This window comes from Balaenoptera physalus (genome assembly GCF_965194825.1).
Source record: "Balaenoptera physalus genome assembly, chromosome: 15".
Lineage (NCBI taxonomy): Eukaryota > Metazoa > Chordata > Mammalia > Artiodactyla > Balaenopteridae > Balaenoptera > Balaenoptera physalus.
In genome coordinates this window covers 61,167,874-61,192,641 of record NC_138894.1, presented here as the reverse complement: position 1 = coordinate 61,192,641, position 24,768 = coordinate 61,167,874, and the positions used below count along the sequence as shown (strand labels likewise).

General features: G+C 40.9%; 1 protein-coding gene across 4 annotated transcripts in view; it reads left to right on the top strand.

The window, feature by feature from the left end:
• The window catches only part of CAMKMT (calmodulin-lysine N-methyltransferase), a 410,166-nt gene that overhangs the window by 376,330 nt on the left and 9,068 nt on the right, over nt 1-24,768 (top strand). For 3 of the 4 annotated variants that reach the window (XR_014254294.1, XM_082427850.1, XM_082427851.1), the window contains 3 exons: nt 5,875-5,949; nt 12,987-13,050; nt 23,117-23,248. Coding sequence is in view for 3 of the 4 variants with exons in the window: in XM_082427850.1 (XP_082283976.1) it covers nt 5,875-5,949; nt 12,987-13,050; nt 23,117-23,248 (271 nt within the window). In the remaining variant the exon portion in view is untranslated. The remainder of the gene's footprint in view (nt 1-5,874; nt 5,950-12,986; nt 13,051-23,116; nt 23,249-24,768) is intronic. The other variant, XM_082427852.1, reaches the window with a different exon arrangement.

Sequence of the window (24,768 nt, the reverse complement as noted above, 5' to 3'; positions counted from 1 at the left end):
AAGATATACAGATTGCCAACAAACACATGAAAGGATTCTCAACATCTCTAACTATTAGAGAAATGCAAATCAAAACTATGATGAGGTATCACCTCACACCAGTCAGAATAGCCATCATCAAAAAATCTACAAACAATAAATGCTGGAGAGGGTGTGGAGAAAAGGGAACCCTCTTGCACTGTTGGTGGGAATGTAAACTGATATAGCCACTATGGAGAAGAGTATGGAGGTTCCTTAAAAAACTAAATATAGAACTACCATACAACACAGCAATCCCACTACTGAGCATATACCCTGAGAAAACCATAATTCAAGAAGATGCATGTACTGCAATGTTCATTGCAGCTTTATTTACAATAGCCAGGACATGGAAGCAACCTAAGTGTCCATCGACAGATGAATGGATAAAGAAGATGTGGCACATATATAGAATGGAATATTACTCAGCCATAAAAAGAAATGAAACTGAGTTATTTGTAGTGAGGTGGATGGACCTAGAGTCTGTCATACACAGTGAAGTAAGTCAGAAAGAGAAAAACAAATACTGTATGCTAACACATATATATGGAATCTAAGAAAAAAAAAAAAAGGTCATGAAGAACCTAGGGGTAAGATGGGAATAAAGACACAGACCTACTAGAGAATGGACTTGAGGATGTGGGGAGGGGGAAGGGTAAGCTGGGATGAAGTGAGAGAGTGGCATGGACATATATACACTACCAAATGTAAAACAGATAGCTAGTGGGAAGCAGCCACATAGCACAGGGAGATCAGCTCGGTGTTTTGTGTTCACCTAGAGGGGTGGGAGAGGGAGGGTGGGAGGGAGACAAAAGAGGGAGAGGATATAGGGATATATGTATACGTATAGCTGATTCACTTTGCTATACAGCAGAAACTAACACACCATTGTAAAGCAATTATACTCTAATAAAGATGTTTAAAAAAAGGAAATCTTTTATTTTATTTTATTATTATTTTTTCTAACATCTTATTAAACATCTTTTGCCTTCATATCTACCTAATCTACACAGTCTATTCAGAGAACAACTTAATGTAGGGACCTCTGTTTCTTTAGTGCCTTCTGTGTGCCAGGCTCTCTGCTAGGTATATCCATACACAATTCATTCAAATGACATATTTATTGAGCAGCTATTATGTGACAGGGACTGTTCTAGGTAGTGGAAATACATCATGGTACAAAACAGATTTTAGAAATCTCTGTCCCTAGTGTGCTTCTACTGGAGAAAGAGAATTTTAAAAATTAATAATTTATTTATATAGCATATTAAATGGTAATAATTGCTATAGAAAAATAAAGAGCAGGTTAAGGGGATTCAGGAGTACTGGAGTGGAAAGGAATGATTGCAGTTTTAAGTAGAATGGTCAGGGTAGGCAGCTCTGAGAAGGTAAAACACTCAAGCAAACTTGAAGGAGGTAAGGGAACAAGCCATAGGGGTATCTGGAAGAAGAGCATTCACACAGAGGAAGCAGCCAATTTAAAGGCCCTAAAGCAGAAGTGTATGACTGGTGTATTCAAGAAATCATAAGGAGATCATCAGTGTTGCGAGAGCAAGGGGGAGAGGAATGGGAGATGAGGTCAGAATGGTAACTGGATTGCACAGGGTCTTATAGGTCATTGTAAAGACTTTTTGGCTTTTACTCTGAGTGAAGAGAGGAGCCATTACAAGGTAGTAAATAAAGAAGGCTCACGATTTGATGTCCATTTTAGAAGGATCACTCTGGCTACTCCCTTGAGCAGAAATTGTAGGGTTATAGCAGGGAGACCAATTAGGAGACTGACTATACAATAATTCAGATGAGAGATGATGGTATTTTAGACCAGGCTGGGAGCATTGGAGATAGAGAAAAGATGGATTTTGACATATTTCAAAAGTAGAACTAACTGCATTTCCTGGCATATTCAATGTGGGGTGTAAAAAAAATTAGGAGTCAAGGATATAGGCAAGGTTTTTGGCCTGAGCAACTGGAAAGATAGAATTAACAAGATGAGAAAAACAGTTAGTGATATGAATTTGGGGAAAGATGATGAGGAATTCAATATTAGAGATATTAAGTTTGAGATGTCTATTAGACATCCAAGTGGAAATATTAAAATAAAAAGTTGGACATACGAATCTGGAGCTCATGGGAGAGGTGCAGGCTGGTAGGTCAGATAAGATGAAGACTAAAAACTGAGCTGAATTTAGCAATGTGGAGACCTTTGGAAAGTTTGACAAGAGCATTTTTGGTGGAACAGTGGGGACAAAAGCCTAATTGGGAGGAGAGAATTTGAAAATAGATTTTAAACAACTTTTTCATGGAGTTTTGCTGCAGAGGAGGAATGAGGAAATGGAGCAATAACCAGAAGGGAGGATAGAGCAAAGAGAGGATATTTTAAGAGGGAAAAATAGCTGCTTGAATGTTTGAATACTGATGGAAATAATCCAGTAGAGAGGAAAGAACTGATAATATAGGCTAGAGAAGGAAGAATTGCTAGAGCTGTGCCATAGAACAGACAAAAGGGGATGGCTCCCGTGTATAAGAGGAGGTACTGACTTTAGATAGGAGTATGACTAATTCGTCCATGATAATAGGCAGGAAACAGAGTATTTAGGTACAGATGCTGTTAGGAGTGTAAGTGTGGTGGTGGGAATTTGTGGAAGTTCTCATCTTATTACTGCAGTTTTGACAGTAAAGTAGGAAGCAAGGTCATTGGTTGAAAGTAAGGCTGAGGGAGGAAGTGTTAGAATTTTGAAAAGAGTGAAGGTGGTACAAAATAATGAGCTAGGAGACCGGAAGAGTAAATGGACAAGGGAAATGAAAGAATAACTGCCGGACATCAAGAATCCACTTGTGGTTCATGGTCATGCGTTTTAAGCAAAGCCAGTCAGGATGCTTGTGTGCTTTCTCCAGCCACATTCAGGTCTTGGAGCAGGCGGAGCGCTGGATTTAACAAATATGAGGACATGAGAAAGGGACGAAGGAGCGAAGGGTGTGTGCGAGGGAATAGTTAAGATGGTTGGCTATGGGACCTACAATGGGCAAGGAGGGAAGACAAATGTTAGGGAAGAGGAGCAGTGACGTGCTGAGAGGATGAGCAGATTGTAGGCCAGTAGGATGGAAGAATGGTTCGAATGAGAGTCCCTTCTATAAGGGGTGAGCTGTGAAAGATAGAGGGGCTGTCAGAGAGTGGGTCAGGGTTGCAGTTACTGGTAAAGACGAGGACTGAGAGCCGGGCTGCTTAATGAAGAGGCCGTGGACTGGTGCCAGTGTGTGAACTGTACGTTACTGAGCTGCAATGAGGTGAGCTCAGAAATGGAAGGAAGTGTTTAGAAACACTACTGTGACCTCCAAGCCTATGATAAGTGGACTTGTATTCAGAATGTCTTTGCTTTTTAAATCTCATTTGTCTATTCATTTGCTGTTGTATTTTACAAAAGTAACAGTCTGCAACAGATGGGCTATAAACAACAACAAAAAATCTGGTCCTGCCCCACAGCTGAAGCACTGCTCTAGTGTGCATGACTGTCATGTGAGTGTCTGAGGAGGGTGGAGGGCAAGACCATCGGAGGAGAGGAGTTGGAAGGACTAGTTTCTCGAATATTGAAGTCACCGTCATCTCTAGCCTTCTGAGATAGAAGCCACCTGATTCCACCACTCTGGGGGGCACTATTCTCATTGTTTGCCATGTAAACAACAGAACTCAGAATACAGTGTGAATGGCGCCCTTAGATTGTTCACGAAGGTGGCCGTTGCTATCTCCATTTTACAGATGAGGCGACAGACTCAGAGAGGTGAAATAATTGCCCAAGTTCACATAGCTAGTAAGGGAAGGAACCAATATTTGAACTTAGATATGTCTGTCATGCCAAAGCTAGACTCTGTCCATACACCCCTCCCTCTTTGTCACCTGCTTACCGTTATGGGGACAGCATAGCCATAAGCCTCATAAAAACTGGGGAAGAATGCCTTTTGGGAATGTGCTGTGGTCCACGTGGCTAAGATGAGCATTTCCATTTCTTTTAAAATCATGACTTGTTGCATCTGCTGTGCTAACCCACAACCCATTGCTGTCTAGACCCGTCTTTCCGGTTGGTCTTTGTTGAACCGAGAGGCTGAAGCACCTCAGGAATCCAATATCCAATATCACCACAGGATTTCCTGCACTTTCTGTTCTTGTGCTTTAGTCATTACACATGTATTAGAAGCCTCTTCTAAATAATGGTTCATGAATGATAAAATGATGAGTAGTTTTAATCCTTTTCTTTTTTTCCCAAAATCTGTGCAATGGAGATGTTACTTTTATGATCTGAAAAGGTCTAGCATAGATCTATATTTTAAACCATCTTGTTCATGTGGAAACTCTCTAAGACTCTTAGGTCTCTGATGAGGGCTGAACAGGCCTGCTCTCCCACTGAGCCTGAGTCCCAGCTGCACTGGAAGCCTTGGCGTTTCCAGAAAAGTTGGTGTTGGTTGTTTCCCACTCTCCCCAGGTGCATGGAGTATTTGAGGAATCAATCCAAAGACAAAGCAGCATTAATCTCTTAGGGGTTTCCTGGTTTCCTCCATTTCTTGGCTCTCCAACTGGCCTGGGAAAGTACCACAACGCTACAGTTAATTTATAAAGCTCATCCATGTTTCACTGGACCTGTGAACAGAGAAGTCATCCACTTGTTCTGGAAAGCCCTCCCTGGAGTTCTGAGTCTATATGCTTACATAACACATAGGGCATGGCGTCAGAATTATGGCTTTATGTAGGCCAGGCTGCCTCTGTGAAGCATGGCCTGTGGCACATCACAGGGCCTGACACATAGTAGGTACTCACTAAGGATGAGTCGAATGAGTGAATAAACAACCGATGTTCAGTCTGTATAGGTATTTTTGTGGTGATGTGTTTAATCTTTTCTACCTTAAGAAAGTCGCTAGCATGGATATATATTAATGTATATGAAAAGAACTTTGGGACTTATTTTTATATTCAAACATACGACTTTTCACCCAGAGAAGATATAGAAGAAATAAAGAACCCACCAAGAAAAGCAAATAAAGCTGGACAGAGTAGGCTATGCTCACTCAGTTTAGTTTTAAATAATAATCAAAATAGATAATAGGAGTAGAATTTTACTTGGAAAAGTAATACCGCAAATCCCAGTTGATGTGGTGGAGAGAGGAGTCATTAAAATACTTTAATATGGTAAAATGCTAATTATCACAGTTATTCATTGAAAGTAACTTAAAATCTCTGGTTGGCATCATAAGCATAACTTGAATTTTCAAATACATGTTATTAATTATTGTTATTAATATGAGGTTTAAAACCTGACCCTCTTTTGGAGACTAAGTATCAGGACAGGTGAATTTTAAAATGTGCCTGAAAACTCACAACAACCAAATGAAAGTTGGTATTCTTTTCTTCCATCTTGCCAAAGTACTCATCACATTAATAAGAAATGCAACCGACATGCCAGGCACTAAGTTTCACATCATTTGTTTTTATAAGGTTGTATTCCAGTAGATGGGGAATACTTTGATTTCAGTATGTACTTCATTGATGTTGAGAGTCTAGACTCATTCTAATGACTATGGTCAAGATAAGATATTTTTCCCTAGTTTGTCTACACAAAACTATAAGAACTAGCAAACGCTTAACTATTGTATTTGAATAGAGAATTCTTCCTCTTCTAGATCTGAAGACTAAATAAAATATGGCACAGACAGTTACATTCCTAGTTTTTTTTATTATGCCTTTTGAAATAATTTGTATATACCTTTTAAATAATTTCAAGTGCCACAAAAAATAATGTTAATAGCTCAAAATCAAAAGTTAAAAAAAAAAAACCTAAGTATAATTTTTAAAATCTTTTTCTTCTCAAGCGTTTTACGATGGGATAATGAGACAGATGTCTCTCAACTGGAAGGACATTTTGACATTGTTATGTGTGCTGACTGGTAAGTACATAAAAATCATAAAACTCCCGTTAGAAAAAATAGCTTTGCTGGAGTAATTGGGCTGTGCTGCTTTGCTGACGGCAAAGCGAAGTCAACAAATGAGGCACAAAGCTGCCTTAACCTCAACAAATTAACATTCATCTCCATGTGACAGTTATAAGGTAGTCTTCTATCACACGGTAACTTCTACCACATTATTTCCCAAAGATTGATTTTGAGAAGCATTTCCATTTTCTGGAATTGCCTCTGTTTCATGCTTGACGTATCAGTAAATGGACGACTTAGGCAAATTGCAAATAATTATGGCTCGGGGAGGAATAGTCTGGAGAAAAAGGAGTTTATCAACAAAACAGCTCAATTAGCTTACTTCTTAGGAGAGATCTGACTATTGATATAAGGGAATATATATATATGTATGTGTGTTTGCACACATATACACTCCAGCGTATAAACATATCTGTGAAATATCTTTAGGGAAATAGCTTTTCTTAAAATGTATGTTTGCTATCTAATATTTTCAATGCCTTCAATTATGATATTTAATTATACATAAAACAAGAATTATAAAATTACATTTTATTGTTATGCAAATGATAATAGTAAAATCTCTGTCAGATGCCTGCCTTTTAAAAATAATTTACATTAGATAGTTTGTCTTCTCTTTTAGCCCAGTCTACTTATTGTTAATGGAAGTCTGATCCTAAGTTACAGGATAAATATGTATCAAACCTTAATAATGATTTCAACTCATCTTATGTATTTTCTTTGTGTGTTGAATAATAATATGAGAAACATTGACAATTCACAAGTATTTTTCCTGTTAAGAGTAAGATCTTATTTGTAGTTTAATCATGATTTTTAAAATGACACTATGGATTTGAAAACACAAGTTCAGATTCTAAAGAAGTTCTATTATATGGATAAACCCAAACACAAGATCCATAACCCAGAGAACACTTTCCTTATGCGAGAGTTGAATGAATGCAGTGAAGTTTTCAGGAAGTCTTTATTTAAAATTATTATTTAATAAGCTTTTCAGTGGGTAACTTTCTTCCTAAGTCAATGAAATTAGACTTGCTTTCTGTTTTCTTCTGAAAAATACTTGTCAAGGAAACAAATATTTTCTTCTATTCTTAGTTGAGATATTCTAGTTTTTCATGGCCATTTTAGTCTCTCTGCACCCAATTTCAGAAAACCTTTTTCCAAAAAAAGAGAGAAGCAGATTTTTGACTAGTCATTGATATTGTGTCTCAATATTACAGCCCTCATCTAATCAAAAATAAGGAGCTAAAACCTCACCATATGATTTGAGCAAGTAATTTAGTAAATGCTGTCCCTCACCAAATATGAGAAAGGATTCTCCAGGTTTCATTGCACAGATGAAGATAATGCTGGCAGGATTAGATCAGATTAAGCATGAAAGTCAGATCAGAGAGCAGCGGAAAGAGGGAAGAAGGGTAGAATCTTCTTGGAGGTTTAGACGAGGGTCGCACATGGATGGGCTCTGATTATGTGGGGAAGTCAGGTCTGGCCAAGAGATTTAAAGTTAATTTTGTCCTTTGCACAAATATCAAAACAGCCTGGCTTTGTCATACCTTGTGTTATGACACTCACACCATGTCATCCTATTTGTACCAGGGAAGCAGAGGAAGTCAGATTTAAGCTCTTTTCTGATTAATGTTCTCTGTTAGGTTAAAAATAGCCACACAACATGTTTGAAAAATAGTCTTTTTTCCCTAGCCAACAACAGGATCCTGTACAACTGATATACATAATGCATATTCAGTTAAGGCTTTCATTACAAATACATAACATAATAATACAATGTTATACGTACACACACACACATACCATATACATAAATACACATCTAGTCGCTATTGAGAATTTATGTATTCAAATGAACTAAATACACCAAGTTTCATTTTATAAATGGCTTTTCTATGCATGAATTGTTAAGTTTTCTTTTCCTCCGGTGTTGTCAGTGCCAGAATGTCAGCCTGTTTATAATTTCCCATTTGTAAATGTGAAACATTAAGCTACTCTCACTGCGATGCTGATATTATTTCCAAAAGAAATGTTTTGGTAATGGTCTGTCTTCATATTCACAGGGATGGGTAAGCTGTTCAGAAACTTAGAAAGTACAACGATGTTCATAATGTACATGTTGTGCGTATAGCAGGGAAGCCCAGGATTCCATGTGTTCTTTATGTCCTGTAGGATTGATGTTTCTGTGTCAGAGTTATTGCACGGATGCTGCTTCTAGGGGCAGGCAGGCAGGCAGGCAGACCATGCTGCTATTTTTTTTTTTTAAAGAATGTCACAGAGGAGGAAAAGAAAGCTCTCTTTAGACACTACCTCCAAGATGAAACCTGAAATAGTCAGTGCCAGAAATAGGTGCCACACATAAATAGATCACGTTAAGTCTCACACCATCCTTGAGTCCTTGTCAGTCAATGAGATCTGGATTAGGCCACAGGAATATGAAGCAAGAGTTGGAGTTCAAATATTAGGTACATGGATTAAATTCTTACTGAAGCATTTCCAGCAAGGGTGGCATTGTCTGCTTCCCTGAATAGCTAACCAGTGGTACTGCTTGATCCCATTTACATGAAAACAAGCTCTATTCACAAACCTATTCCAAACCCACATTGTGGTTCAAGTAAAATGCACATGATTACAACGAGCAGCGATATGTTTATGTTGTTAAATCATTCAGATATTCATATATTTACATTCAAACATTCATAAACCTGTAGGCAATGGGGGAAATAACTCATTTCCCAGAAGAGACAGTCTCTTAGTTCACATCTAAATTTAGTAGCTCAACTAGATTATAAAATAAAGAGGCACACTGAAAGCTAGTCGTTATTTCTCCATTCAGCATTTTTGACAATGAAATATAGTTTCATGGTTCAACAGTTCCTAAGTAACTTGTAAAATGTCCACTTTGAAATAAACAGAAGGAAAACTCAAGGTACAGTCATACCTGCAAATGGATGCTGTTGACAAATATCAAAATATTAGAATATTTAACCACAGGTGTAGAAAAAAAACCCTCCTATTAAATTCCTTGGTTGACTTGTTTAATGTTGAATTTAATATAAGAGTTCCTTTCTGCTGGAATGCAATCTAGCCCGGTCCTTGTCCTTGCTGAGTTTAGAATAGTGAGTGATTGTTAATTTTAAACCTGCCTTTCCAGACTCCCGTTCAATCACAATATTCTGAGAGTCTGGTAGTAAGATGCTTTTTATCCAGTGAACACTTCCATTCAGTGTTTGATGGCTTTCCAGTTTACTGTAGCTCTGCAAAAATAAAAATGATCCTGTAAATTAAAAAAAAAAAAAAAAGATTCTGCACATTTGGATTCTCTAAAGGCTTGGAAAGCAAGTCTGAAACGCCACCCCTAGCCAGACACATGGGGCTAGGTCTGCAGGACGGTGAGCACCTCGTCTGCATGCCTCCAGCCTGAGACTTTGGGAAGAAATGGGGAACGTACATCACTTCACTTGCTCTCCCAGCATTTTTATACTAACTATATACAGTGGATTGTTTTTATTTTCTATCATGTTTACTTTAAATGATGAAAAAAGTTTGGGTTTTGTGAAGAAAAAATTTTTTTTCTCAAAATAGGCTCTAGGATTTCTTTGTTTTCTTCCAGATGCTGTGATCATAGGTAGTTCTAAATCACAACTCACAGACCTTTCCACCTGAAAAGATCTTTAACCCAAATGTAGTCAGCCCTCTAACCTCACACCTGAGGAAACTCAGTCCCGGAGAAGACAGACAGATTGTCAAAGATCTCGCACCTAAGGGGTGGCACCAAGCGAGATCAGAATACGGCTCCCCCAGCAATCAGTTGCTAAAGACCGATAGAGGCCATTCGGTCTGCTGAAAGTTAAATTTAAAACAGTGAATTTAACTGAGCATATTTCACCGTGAAAATTACATAGAGGTCTTCCTCTCTGTGGATGCTGACAGAAATGTCTCCTTGTTCGCTGCACTAATTAATTTCCCTATGAGAGGAGCTGGAGCGTCTCTGTGCTCTGCAGAAAATCCTGACTGATTCTAAGGGAGGCGATGAAAATGGCCTGGCACCTTTCCTTTGTCGCATAATCTGTGATTCAGATCAGTGGAACAAAGCAAGCGTTGACTCTACAAGTGAATTATATAGAGGGGTGTGTGTGTGTGTGTGTGTGTGTGTGTTTGATGGCCAAACTAGACCGACTGTCGATGTATTCTGATCAGTAACTGGAGAGTTGAAATGGTATCTTCATCCCAATCACTGACCCACTCAGCCTTTTTTAATAGATGCACTTAAGCTGCTGCTGTTCTCTGAGCCCATTAGGACTTATTTAAGGGGTGAATTTTCAGGAGATTGTATATCACTCCCACTAAAGCACGTTGAAATTGCTGATAGGATGTATCCTACTAAGCGTTATAAATTCTGCACCAGAGCTAAGTAGAAAGGTGAGCTTGCTTGGAATAAAGACCTATTAGAGAACTACAGAAATTACTTTTGGGAAATTTGACTTGCAGTGATGGAGTAGACAGCATTAGCTTTCAAATAACTGTGTTTTGAATGTGTGCTGTGTGTTAAGCTGCATTTTCTAGTGAGCTGTGAGGTTAATATTTTTGTCACCATTGCCAACATTAAGTAGAAATAGTACTATATTAGGTTATGCTTTTTTTATTCAAGTATAGTTAATTTACAATGTTGTGTTAGTTTCGAGGGTACAGCAAAGTGATTCAGTTATTTATATATACATATATATATATATATATATATATATTCTTTTTCAGATTCTTTTCCATTATAGGTTATCATAAGATGTTGAGTATAGTTCCCTATGCTATATAGTAGGTCCTTATTGTTTATCTATTTTTTAATGTAGCAGTGTGTATATGTTAATCCCAAACTCCTAATTTATTTCCCCCTCCCCTCATAAGGTTATGTTCTAAGCTCAGCTTTTAAGTTGTTGATTATTTGTCTCTAACAATCTTACCGGCTCTTAGGATGCACAGGTATAAACTGAGAATGGTCTTTTGCTTGGTGCTATGTATCCCAACCAGCCAGGTCTCCTGTAGACCCAAGTAACTGACAGAGGTATTTTCTCACAGTGGTAGTCTTCTTTAAAAAAAATAAAATAAAATGCTTAATTATTAACATTTAAGATAGTATTACCTCACTAAACAATAAGGTATATAGTCCCGAAGAGAAATTTTCAAAACACTTAAATACAATTCGATTCCTTTCTTATCCATCCTTACTGGTTATTAACCACTGATTAATATGACTAAAAGGCAAATTTTTTAGCATTCGAATTAGACACATTCTGTGCTCTAAGATTTAAGTGCACAGTTTTCTGGAACAATAAGAAATTTTCCCATGGGTAATAATCTGGTTATCCTGATTATCCTGATGGATAGTTTCCCATTCTAGAGATCATTTCTAGCTCACCTTAAGAGGATTCTTTTTCCATTGCTCAAAGCAGAACTTTATAGAAGAAACTTCCACTAAGCATGTCATGGTGAAACCCAAGCACTGACTTCTTGGAAATGTCTTATAAGCCGCTCTCCCCACTCCTCTTAAGTGAGAGACTTAGGAGAGAACCTGGCTTGGTGAAACATCCTACCTAAATGCTGATTCCTCCCTAGCAAGACCAGTGAAGGAGTGTGTACGGCCTGTTTTAGAGTCATTGAAACCCACCCTACGTCTACGTAAGCTCCTCCATTTCAAAGACTGTGTTGATCTGCCAGTTGGGCAGTAAGTAGCTCTTCATTGAGCACCCTCTCTGTGTGTATGCTGGGCCAGGCCTAGTGACGCAGAAATGAATACAGACTGGAAGCTCCTTGAGGATGGGAACTTCGTCTTATTCACAGCTTATCTCCAAGGCCTGAAACAGCCCCTAGTGTACAGCAGGTCATCAACAAATATTCATCAACCAACATATATCATTCATTTGATGCCCACCGCAGCCACAGAGGTGGGCCCTTATCGACAGGAAAACTGAGGCCTCAGATGAAGTGACTTGCCCAAGGTCACATAGCAGAACGGTCAGAGCCAGAGCCTAGGAAACCCTGAACTATGCTGTCCCCTTGTCTGAAGTGTGGCTCCACCAGCAGCGCTCCTGCGGACAGCTGATACTCATCCTTAGCTTGGAGGAGGACGACGCAGGGCCCCAGAGTAGGTGGTAATTAGCCAAGCTCTTTGGGGAGCGGGAGGCCAAATCAGAGGGACCCACACCAAACTACAGCATTTGAAACGGGAGTAGAGGCTTTGCTTAGGCCCCTCATGGGATAGCTGATGCAGAAGGCCACCCAGTGTTCTAGCCTGCAAGTCCTGGATAAGGAAACTCTGTCCTAAACTTCCAGGATAAGGCCTGGTGAAGACAGGGTCAGACTGATCCAGCCAAAGAGGTGACAGAGCAACAAGAGAAATTCTCAAACCAGAAAAGAAAAATGAAAAATCACATGAACTGGAAAAAAATCAACATGGAGATCAAGGGGGGAAATCCAGAGTTGCCACGGTTTCTGGGACACACTGCCTAAAGCTGGTCTTTGTTTACTCCTAGGTCACTTGTTGGCTCTAACCTCAGTGCTGTTGCTAGTCACTAAAAACCATCCCCATCTGAGAGCTGTTTTGTGGTTGGTGTGTAATAGGGCTGGTGGTTTGTTTTTGGAGGGTGGCCTCACAGCACCCTCGGTGGGCAGAGGGCACAGGTCTACAGACAAGTGTTGGGAGAGCTTCATCTCCACCAGATGATTTCCCCAAACAGCGGCTTAGAAATTGTCCCTTTCACACTAACACATGGCCAGTCGTGTCGAATCGTGGCCCATCGCATGTTGATGACTTGACTTTGGTTGGATAACACTGACCACAGTATCTTTTTTTTATTCCAGTGAGACACTTGGATGGAAGGAAACATTTCTCTTTTTTAGTGTTGAGTAAACGTGTAATTAGTCTTGATCTCCATTAGTATCATTAGACTTGAAAACCCAGTTTAATCTGGATTCTGCTCTCTTCTCAATGTCAGCCTGTTTCTGGACCAGTACAGAGCCAGCCTTGTTGATGCAATAAAGAGATTACTCCAGCCCAGGGTAAGTATGTTTCTGTTTTCTCCTGAACACTGGCTTCAGAATAATTAGTCTGTGCACAAAGATGGAGAGAGTAATGGAATGGCAGGATTAATGTCATGTAATACTTTAATACTTATTATGTCCAACTTCAATTGGGTCTTCTGATCTATCAGATTCTTTCCTAATCATAACTAGGGAACTTCTTACCCTTGGCCTTCTGATAAGGAACACAGTGGGTAGTAAAATAAATGAAACCACTTCAAAGATAGTGTGAGATTATTTTTATCAAAGAATTTCTTGAGTCTTTTCCTTTGATAACAATATCTTCATATTAAAGTAGAAGTATGATATTGAAAGTTTTCTGTTGACTTCTGTCATTTTAAATCCCTTCAATGGTTACCTTTGTCACTGGTTATTTATTGCAAAAGAACATTTTTCTTTTTATTTCTGTTTATATTAAATAAAGGGGCTTCAGATGAATCTGTATATTAATCTGTTCTTTGCTTTAAAAGGAAGCCATTATTTACATATTATAAACATTAGGTCACAATGAAGCCAAGCATGGCGTAAAATATTGTGCACATTTTTACATTTATATATCCATTTATGCCTGTGAGTAAATTACAGAGTTTTTATCCACTCTTATTTTTTTGGGCTGTTATACTATGCTAGGAGGTCCTGCAGCCTAAACGGAGAGTTAATATACATCTATTTAAAGTAAGAAAACAAGTTTAAAGCTCATGCATTAAAAAAAAAATCTTATAACTGTGTAAGACTCTTGCTGTGCCATAGGAATTTAAAATAGGTTAACAATGTTAAAGTAGTCTAAGACAGGAACTCACATTTATCTGAGAAAGGACGATAGTGTGTATGTGTGTGTGAAGTATTTTCTAAAGTTTTATCTCTTCTTTTATAAAAGAAGGTTTGCTCTAGTCTTCTGACCTCAGTGAGACTTACAGACTAATACCTTTCAATCTTTCTTTTATATCTTTTTCACATTGAAGGTTCCCAGAGCAATTTGATAATCATCTTTTGCCTTACACTGTTGCTTTTTATTTTGTTATCTCTATATACCTCAGAAACTTTAAATAGACCTCTCAGAGGAGTAACCACAGCTTTGTAAGTGGTAATCAATTAAATTAAATTGGCCTTCTCAATTCCCTCTGTGAGGTGGTTAGTAGGTCTGGAGAAAAGGAAGGGGCATGCACCAAGCTATTAATGGCAGCTGTCGTGGTTGAGTGAGCAGCCCAAGTTGAGGGCAGAAGGAATTGGGGGCCTCTTCATCCCCCCATTAGCCTTGGGTGGTTCTCACGAGCATTTGCAAGATCAGGATTTTCAGAGAGGGGACGGAGATTCTTGGACGTAAAGGCTTCTAGGAATCCTATCGTACGTCAACACGATTTCAAGGACTCCTGGATCTCACAGTGCACAAACAGTACTTCACTCATCACCAACACCCCTTCAAAGCCTATTTGTGACAAATACTCCATTTTGCAGCAGATTTGCATGATTTACGTAGGATCTATTGTAAATCATGAGAACGATTTCCAATAGAAAACTGCCCAAGCTATGAATAGATCTAAATGGAGATTGAACTGGAACGTCTAGCAGCTCTCCTGCACCCTCTGTTAAACTCTGAACGACGCTCCCCCTAGTCTGAAGTGTGGCTCCACACAGCGGCCTCCTCCGAGGACGGCAGTGCTCCCACTGACAGCTGGTACTCACCCTGAACTCAGAGAAGGATGTGGCAGGGCCCTAGAGTGGGCAGTACTTACTCATGCTCTGTGAGGAGTGGGGAGGCCAAATCAGAGGGGCCCACATCAAAATGCAGCATTAGAAATGAGAGGAGGGGACCTCGCTTAGGCCCCTCCTGTCCTGCAGCCCTGCTCAGACTGCTGGGTGTTCTAGTCTAAGGGGTCAGGGGTCCACCCTAAGGGGGGAATCCCAGTTGCGGATGGCACATGGACACACTGAAGTTCCCACCCAGGGATCCCATCCCCACTGGGAGGTGTGGGGAGGCAGGGCGTTTGCACTCGCTGGGCCTCCACCCAGATGGACCCAGGAAGGGTCACCTGGACTCAGCAGGGAAGAGCAGCAGCTCTGTATCCCATGCCAGCGGGCTGAAAGGGTTCCCAGGGCTCGGGGGCACCCAGCGGATAACCGCACTCTTCTCCTTCTTAGCTCTCAGGGCTGCTGACCTGCTGCCGAAGGACCGCCCCCTGATGAGCGTCTGTGTGTGGAAGTCCCAGTCCGAGACTAAGATAACACTAAAGGTTTTAGTCTATTACAATTTGAGATGCTGTAATGTTTTCTTGAGCCTAGACCACTCCTCCATGGTTTTGTGGCCCAGAGGCTAAAGGTGCCTTAGGAGGCCCACAGAGAAACGACCTGGGCAGGTGCACTGGTGGATCCTGAGTTCTTGGTAATTCAGGGCTCAGCAGACTCAGTGGAGACGAACCAAGTTCTCAGGGTGCTCAGCAAAAGCTGCACTTTGGCCAAATGCTTCGAATTCATAGGAGGGCCCAGTTTCTGAAGGCGAAGTATCAGTGGGTGGAGTCAGAAATACCTGCATACAGAACTTAAGTGGTTCTTACTATCTAGCCACTTACTGGTTTCATCTCTCAGAGCCTCAGTTTCTCGTCTGTAAAATGGGGAGTAAACAAGCCAGTGCACTGGAAAGCTTTAGCACATGATTGACTCTGAATGAATATGTGTTCGCTCTTATTACCTTGAAGAACTAGAGAGACTTTCCAGCTGTGATGAGTATAGAATGTAAGGGGCTCTTCACAAAAACTGTTCTCAGAGAAATGGTTGGCAGGAGGGGAAAATTTTTTTTCTCGACCTGGACTTGGCCGATTTCTACACATAACTGGGCCTGCTGCAGTTCCCTGCACCCGTGTCCTGCATACCTGCTGCAGGCTCTGCAGAGGTCCGGGGGATTGTCTACCTGGATGAAGATGACACTTTTTAGTACAGATAACCCTACCGAGTAAGGTGAGAGAAATTATACTAAGTGGCCAGAATGAAATCATTGCAACACAAAGGTTCAGGTGTCAAGCTTGGGAAGAAATGGATCTGCCATTACTGGGGAGTGTGGTTCCTTGGTTTCTAGCTAAGGCAGCTCTGCTGTCTGGAGTCAGAGGATCCAGAAGCAAAGAAAGCAGAGGGAGGGGAGGGTTCCCCTTGCTTTTCAGCTTTTATATTGGGGGTCGTGGATGAGGTGGGCACAGGCCCTCAGAGAGAGCTTAGCCACCACGGTGGGCTCCTGGCTTGACCAGGAACAATATCAGATCCCAGGGCTGAGCCTAGATCCTCAGGCAAACGGGCACCCATGCCTGGAAAGTCATTACAGGAAGCCCCAAATGTCAGGAGGAAATGATTGTTACCTGTCCCAGATGGAAACTTTCCTCAACTTACTGGTTGAGAGACACTGTAAAAACATCTGACTCCTGCCAGAATGCTACAAGGGACTCTCTAGCAAACTTACAAGAGGAAAAGAAAAGATCTTAAAAAGGAATGAAATCAGCACGTTTTACTCATTCCAAGAAACAACATGTCCCTCCCCTCCCCCACCTCTTTCCCTCCGGTGAGTGGCTTCTTGTTGCTGACAGGTAACCCCCTCTCGCTGTGTTCCTTAAAGACCATCAGCCATGTCTGATATCAGAGGACCCAGATGTGATTTCAAATACAGCCACACAAGCCTACAAGTTGAATTTCAGTCCAGAAGTGACAAGCAACAAATGGCATCTACTAATATTCCTCTGAAATGGCTTTGGGTGGAAGGGGGGGAGCCAAACCAGTTAGTGTGAGTTTACTGAGGACCATGAGGAGATGGATGGGGATGCAATACGGACAGATCTCCAGCTTGTTACAGCTGCTAACCATTGGCAAGAATTCAAAAATATCACTGTGGAATTCATTTAACCTTCTGTAGAAGCTGCCCTAAGTAACTGCCAAATTCCTGGAGTCCTGACTACATGCCAGCCGTGCTATAAAAGTAAATCATGGACTCTCATTTTAGAAGGGCACTTTCTTTTTACTGACATATTTCCTCATCTTTTAAAAAATCTAGCATCTCTGCACCCATCTGTACAAACCTCTGTTTTTGCTTATCTCAGGGAAGTGCCTTGTGAGTGTGGGTTCAGTGGCATGAACTGAGATGGTGCTGAAGGACCCTTGGTTCCTGTCCGCTTGCTGGGTCAGAGACCCAACAAATCCTCCTCTGTTCTTGGGGAGAAGCTGTGTTCCACCATACCTGGCCCTCCAGGTATAGGAATAGAGAGTCCCCAGATGGTTTTTAAGACCCTCAGAACAAGAGCCTAGCCCTTAGAAGTTCTTCTTGGAAGTCCACCCAGGTGTTTATCCAGTGCTGAGTCTCTGCCCCTGAGGAACTTATAATGTGGTCATGGAGATGTAACATACACACAGATGGAAGTACAGTGGACAGTGCAAAATGGCTTATAACAGCCCTGCTGTTCATATAGGGCCTGGTGCTGTTTTTATTTGTTGTGTGATTTTTTTCTAATTTACACCTTTTATAGAACGTGAGATACTCAGAGATTTGAACTCTGTCTTGATTCAACAAACATTTGTTGAGCCTCGCACTGTGCTGGGGATTGTGGGGTATAAATAGGAATAATGAGCACTTTGAGAATCTCACTGTTTACCAGGGCAGATTAATGCACAAGCCTCTTGGAATTATAATGCTATATGGTAGGTACTAGGGATACAGCACGAAGAGTCACTAACTGCCTGAGGAAGGGTTCCCTAGAGGCAGCAGTATTTAACTTTGTTCTTTAATAGTAAGAAGGCCATTCTAAGCCTCAGAGGAAGGAGACTAGAAAGTAGCATCCCTGGTGGAGGGAACAGTGCTCACAGGTGGAGAGTACGAAAAAGCATGTTGTGTTTGCAGGAGTTTGCTCTGGTTGGAGTGTAAGAGTGTCTGTGTGGTTTGGGGTTAGGGTTGGGGAGGGGTGAGGGATGAAGTTAAAGAGTTAGTTTGGGTACCACTTTAGGAAAGGCTGAGAACATGATGATGGAGAGATGGGACTTTACTATGTGGGTCATAGATAGCCATTGAAATGGAGATAGAGAGCCATTTTTGAGCAGTGTATGGGTCCTAGAAAGATCACTCCAGCCAGCATAAAAGCTGGTTTGGAATAAGAAAGAGCTTGAAAGCAGCAAGGCTCTTCATGGGTCTACTGTGGACCAACTTCTACCTAGAATTGTTCAGTTAGGAGCTAGTGAAGGCCTAAAGATGGAGAAGAGGGAACCGAATGGGTGTTCACTGACAGGTTCCTTCAGCAAACATTTCTGGAGTGCCTCCCTGGGGATAGAATAAGGTACAAGGGTTTTAAAAGACAATGTCACGATTTCCTGGTTTCCAGTTTCACTTTGAAGGTGAAGGGTATAGAATTGTTTGGCATACTTAATAGGTATTCAGCTGTGTGTGTGAGAGAGAGAGAGAGAGAGACAGAGAGAGAGAGGGATGGGTGGATGGATGGCTGGCTGGCTGGATGGGTGGGTGGGTAGTGCCCTGGGAAGTGTAGAGGTTTGGGCCAAGGATATTGAGTTCCATTTTAGACATAATGGGTTAAAGGTACTTTGAGAACATCCCCATGGAGAGCTCTAGTAGGCACCTGAAAATCTGGGTGTGGGCCCTGGACAATGGTGAATGCTGCAGTTATGTACTTGGGAGTTTTTGATGCATAATTGATAGTTGAAGTTGTGGACTTCAGTACAATCGCCTAGAACTGTATAAAACATGAAGAAAAAGTAGGCAGAGCCCCGGGGACTACTGACAATGAAAGGACAGGTGGAAAAAAAGAAGCCAGGGTCGGGGACTGAGAGACTGAGGGAAATGTAGGGGAGAAAGCAGACAAAGGCAGCATCTCAGAAACCAGGTAAAGAAATGGTTAGAAAATAAACACAAGCTTAAACGTGTAATTGGTATTTAATAGTTTATTGCCTGGAACTGAAAAAGGCATAGCATATTCCTTGTAAAATAAGTCTGAAGAAGACATTTTTTCTAGACGTGCACACCCTTTAATATATGAGTATAGATTAGTCTAGCAAAATAACAACTGAGCTTACGATGTAAACAATATCATTGTTGTTTTGTGGAACTACTCCTCTCTCCTCTCCAGGGATAAATGAATTCTCTCAAATTTCTGCTCATCAGTCAAAATTTTACATTCAATTGAGTGTTCATTCTGAGTTTAAAATGATTCTGTGACTGTGAATGCTTAGAAAGTTGTGCTTTGGTAAATTGAAAATAATTTTTCTAAAGTGATGGGCTAATTTGAAATCTATATTCTTTTTCTTGTTTTGATTTTTGCAGCCTAAATTGTAAGATGTATTCCTCTGACTGTAGCAGACAAAGTGTCCTGCTCCACTGGGGATATGGGGGGCTTCTAAAACCGTTCATTATGGGGCAGATGCTGGCACTCAGTAGGGCTCAGTGGATGCTTATTGAATGAATGGATGATGTCCTATTGTCCCTCCTAAATATTAATCCACATCTGAAAGGTGTCTGCATTCAATGAAATGAAAAAGAAAACATTTTGAAACTCATAACTGAGTAATTAAGGATTAAAACTACTGCTCGCTCTTTCTCTTTCTTGTGGGGACAGTATTGTGCACAGAAAGCTGCCCTCTGAAATCCCATTATAACCGCTGACTCTGTAAAAGCTTCTTGGAGAAAATCTTTTCTAAAGAATAAGCAATAGAACGTGGCCTTCGAATTCCCAGAGACTTGTGTTTTTCAGATTATTCAATATCTGGATTTAGTTTATTCTCTCAACAAATATTGATCGTCTACTCTGTGCTAGGCACTGAGAAAATGCAGTGAATGAAACATTAGAAGATCCCATTGTCATGGAGCATACATTCTAGCCGGCGGAGACGGGCAATAACAAACAAGGTTATGCTGTGTGCCAGTGGTGATGAGGGCTAAGGACACAACTAGAGCAGGGAGAGTGGGTGGGGAGGGATGGGGAAGGATGGCTGTTTTAGGTGCGGTGGGTACAGAAGGACAGGTAAACTGAGACACAAGCTCAATTGCAGTCACCTTACAGCTCACCCTAACCAACAAAGGGCTGGGGTGAGGGCAGCATGTGTTTTGTGAATGCAAACGTCAACCCAACCACAGCCCCTTAGTCCTGTAAACATTATGATATATAATTTAGATAATAGCTGTTAAAAATCAACTCTTTGATTGTAATGGTAAGACAATTTTTGCAGGTGACTTTAAAATAAAATGACTTCCATTATTCAAAAGTCCAGAACAGCAATCAGCTCTTAGAAAGACTAGAATGACCTACTAGTGTTCCCTCTTTTTTTTTATGGAGACTTCTGCTCCCCTGCTGAGACCATGTATTATATCTAGTTTCACATCAAAATGAATTTTTGCTGCTAAGTTTGAAAACCGCCTGAAAATAGCAATTAATATTGGAAAAGCTGACAGAACCTTAAGTTTACTGGCATGATTGGTGCTGCTGGAATTATGTGCCTGAGTGTATACATGTCTATGTAAACACAGTATGAAAAAACACTTGATGTCCAGGACAGTGTATCAGTGTGTTTTCTTGCAGCTAAATGAGGGGAAGAGAGAAGGAGAGGGAGTTGATAGAATTTTTATAGCACTGTTAGGTGGTGTAGATGCTCCTAGTCTTTCTTACATCTATATAAACTTGTTTCTCAAATTATTTTCACATTCAATGCCTCGTTTTACCCTCACAACTTGCTCGGGGTCGGGGGTGGAAGGCAAGGGAGGCTTTGTTCTTCCCACTTAATGGGTGAGAAAACTCAGTGGGTCAGCTAAGATAACTTGAGTTTCTTATCTGAAAAAATGAGGAGATTGGACTCACGTCATCTCCAAGGTCCCTTCTAGTTCAGCAGTTCTATGACTTTTTTTTTCTGATTTTCCTGAGGTGACACCGTGTTTAATGGTGGAGATCTCCTTTAAGTCCAGACCCCTTTCTGCCACACGGTTCCTTCTTCTTCAAATCCTTCACTGCATGTTTAATCATCTGTAAAATGTAATGTCTACCGTACAACGTTGTTGAGAAAACTGTTGAGGGGATTAAAGGGAAGGCTTGTGAAGCACCTAGCAAAGTGGTAGCTTTTATTATTTATTATTATCATCACTATTACTAATAAGAAGGCAATGTCGTGTAGTGGAAAGAGCATTGGCATTGGAGTCAGGTCAGTTTCCAAACATTTACTGGTGTGTCATCTTGGCCAGTGATTCAACCTTTCTGAGCATTCTGTAAAGTGGAGCTGAAAATCTCTACCTTGTTGGGTTGTTTGAAGACTAAAGGAGAGGATGTATATAGAGCACTTATCCCAGTGTCTGCTACGTCCCAGATGCTCAATAGACAGTTGGCAGGTATGAATGGTAAACCAATTTTCAAAAGAAACTGGGATAGGGACTTCCCTGGTGGTGCAGTGGTTAAGAATCTGCCTGCCAATGGAGGGGACACGGGTTCAAGCCCTGGTCCGAGAAGATCCCACATGCTGCGGAGCAACTAAGTCCGTGCATCACAACTATTGAGCCTGTGCTCTAGAGCCCACGAGCCACAACTACTGAAGCCAGAGCACCTAGAGGCCATGCTCCACAACAAGAGAAGCCACCACAATGAGAAGCCCGCGCACCACAATGAAGACCCAACACAGCCATAAATAAATAAAATAAATAAATTTATTAAAAAAAAAAAAAGAAACGGGGATATATTTTCATGATTCCCTCAAAACCTGAAGTGGTATTTCATAGAGGTGAAGCATAACCCTGAAATTAACAGACACATACAGTCATCTTTTAAACAAATAAAAGGAAAAAGAAGATTCTGAAGTTTAGCCATTCTGTGCACATCTAAAAGGGAGAAGAAAAACTCACATGCACCTAGTAGTTAGCAAATGGTTGCTGTAGAGTTTCATGTCAGAGAGTCTTCTGAAATCCGGTATATACTTTATTCAAGTCCTCTCACTCTCCCCACTACAACAATCTGATAAGGTTGTGCAGTTTATTTAGAAAAGCTTGATTGCCCTCATTTTACCACTTCCTTTGAAGAGTAATCACTTGAGGGGACTTCTCTGGTCGTGCAGTAGTTAAGAATCCGCCTGCCAATGCAGGGGACACGGGTTCAAGCCCTGGTCCGGAAAGATCCCACGTGCTGCGGAGCAACTAAACCTGTGGGCCACAACTACTGAGCCTGCGCTCTAGAGCCCGTGAGCCACAACTACTGAGCCCGCGTGCAACAACTACTGAAGCCCACGTGCCTAGAGCGCGTGCTCCGCAACAAAGAGAAGCCACCGCAATGAGAAGCCCGCGCACTGCAATGAAGAGTAGCCCCCGCTCGCCGCAACTAGAAAAAGCCCGCGCACAGCAACGAAGACCCAAACGCAGCCATAAATAAATAAATAAATTTATTGAAAAAAAAAAAAAGTAGTCACTTGAATAACTTTGAGGAACTGCTTTGCCATAATGATGACCCTTATGAAGGATTCAGTGAAGTTGGAAATCAAGATCCTGTAGCTCTGGCTCTGGCATCATGGTCACAGAAAAGGCTGGTGGCAGAACTGAAATGGATTGTGGTTACTTATCTCTGTGGAGGATTTCTTGGTACTCAATTTCCAGGGCACAGTAAATTAACATTTACAGGCATCTGTGGCCACATGCTCTGGAGCTGTGTTGCAGATGAGTTGGCAGCTGCTAAGGAGTCGCAAGGTGGGTGGCACTGCCCTGGACCCATTATTCTAAAATCTAGTTGATGGTTTAAACCAGTGGACCCAAGAGAGGTATGTATTGTACAGAAAACCAGTGTTGAGTTCCATATTGTTTATTACATGCATTGTTTGAAAATGATAAAACATAGCAACTCACCATTTAAATGACTTTTTTTTTTCTTATTTGATGTATATCTGTCCTTGAAATTATTCTCACTGTGGATGCCCATCCTGTGTGGACGTCTCAAGAGAAATGAGTTTTCTACCTGAGAACAGTGCAATTAAATGCTTTGACCAATGTCTGTTATGTTTGGTTGCCTTCCAGGTTTAAAATGTGTGTATTTCCTTTTTAACGTTCTAGGGGAAAGCAGTGGTATTCGCCCCACGCCGAGGGAGTACTTTAAACCAGTTTTGCAATCTAGCTGAAAAAGCTGGTTTCTCTATCCAAAGACATGAAAATTATGATGAACACATTTCAAACTTCCACTCCAAGGTTAGTTTTCTGCTTGTGTTAGATAACACTTTAATCCGCACTGCATTTTGAAGAGATCATGGTCTTTTTGGCAGGTAACCTAAATATTTGATTAAAGGACTCCTTAGGTGTGCTGCTTCTGAACAGCTATTTGTATCTGATTATTTTGTGTGGCAAAGCCATCTTTTATCTTTGCATGTCTAAAAGGATTGTACAGAAACCATTCCTGTTTACTCCTTTCTCTGAAACTAACTAATCTCTTCATTCATAATAGACTAATTTGTAGGATACAGGGGAGGTGGCATAGAATGAATGATAAACAAGCATTTATATTTTAATGAAAAACCTTCAGCTTTTAAGTAGGTTAAATGCTTAGCTGCACTGAAATAAATAGAAGGTGAATGTCTAATTGTATCATGTTAGACTGTAAATCTTTATCTCTGCTTGCTTTATGGCTGGGTCAGTTGGCAGTTTGAGACTGTTAAATCTCACAGAATTTCACAGTTGTGGGGTTATATGTCAGATCGAGGCGCTACAAGATTTAGGTCAAAAGCACTTATCTGAGAGTGATTCTAAGCTTGCTTACATAAAGCAATGTTATCAGCCTTTTTATTATTTATAGGTATAGAGCAATATAGGACACTGAGAGGCCAGTGTTCCACTGAAAACTTTTTAGGAATCTCACGTTTGCTCATACATATCACAGTTACTAGAATAACATGTATTTCTTCTGTAATTTTGTGTGGTACAGAAAGCTCCCTTCTCTGAGCAAGTCTGACCTTGGCAACAGACTTTGACTTGTCAATTTTGCAAGTCGTGACCACAGAAAAGTAAAGCCTTGACCTTATTTTTCTCCTGGGAAAATGTGAATAGCATTCTTTATTACCCAGGACTATGATATAATGTAGAAGTGTGTTGACTTTTGAAAAATTATATGCAAAGTGGATCTGATCTTCTAAGCAATAAAAAGGAAATCTTCATTTTCTGGAAATGGGTTCATTTCTTTGGGTCTCCAGGGCTCCATGTAAGCTCCTGGGGGGGAAAAAAATGATGCTTTGTGAACTGAAAGGGTTAAATCACTTCCTCTCACTGGTGGAATCAGGCCCTTTGGCTTACAATCAGAAAATAAAAACAGAATGGCATGTTATTCAAATCTTACCTGCCTCTAGAATGATGTTCTCCCTCTTTCAACTCCTCTCCAGAACAAAAGGAATGGCTTTGAGGGTTTTACCTGGTCAGGGAAGGGTCTCTCCTGGCCCCCTGGGCTCTTCTACACAAAGGGATGAGAACTGGCCTTCTCTCCAGGGTGGGGCTAGAGCTACAGGGATCAGCTGACGGCTGCTTCATGTCATGTCATTCACTTTCCCCCTCGAAGGACAAATGCTTTTAGTTTCTCAGTCATAGCTCAGGAGAGCAAAGGTGAGGGTTTCTCCACCAGCAGAAAATGTCAGCATGGTGCCTGATACCCTCTGTCTCCTCCTGCAAGATCTGAAGTGTGTTGGGTCATGCCAGGCGTTCAAGTCCTTAGTAGCCACCTCTTC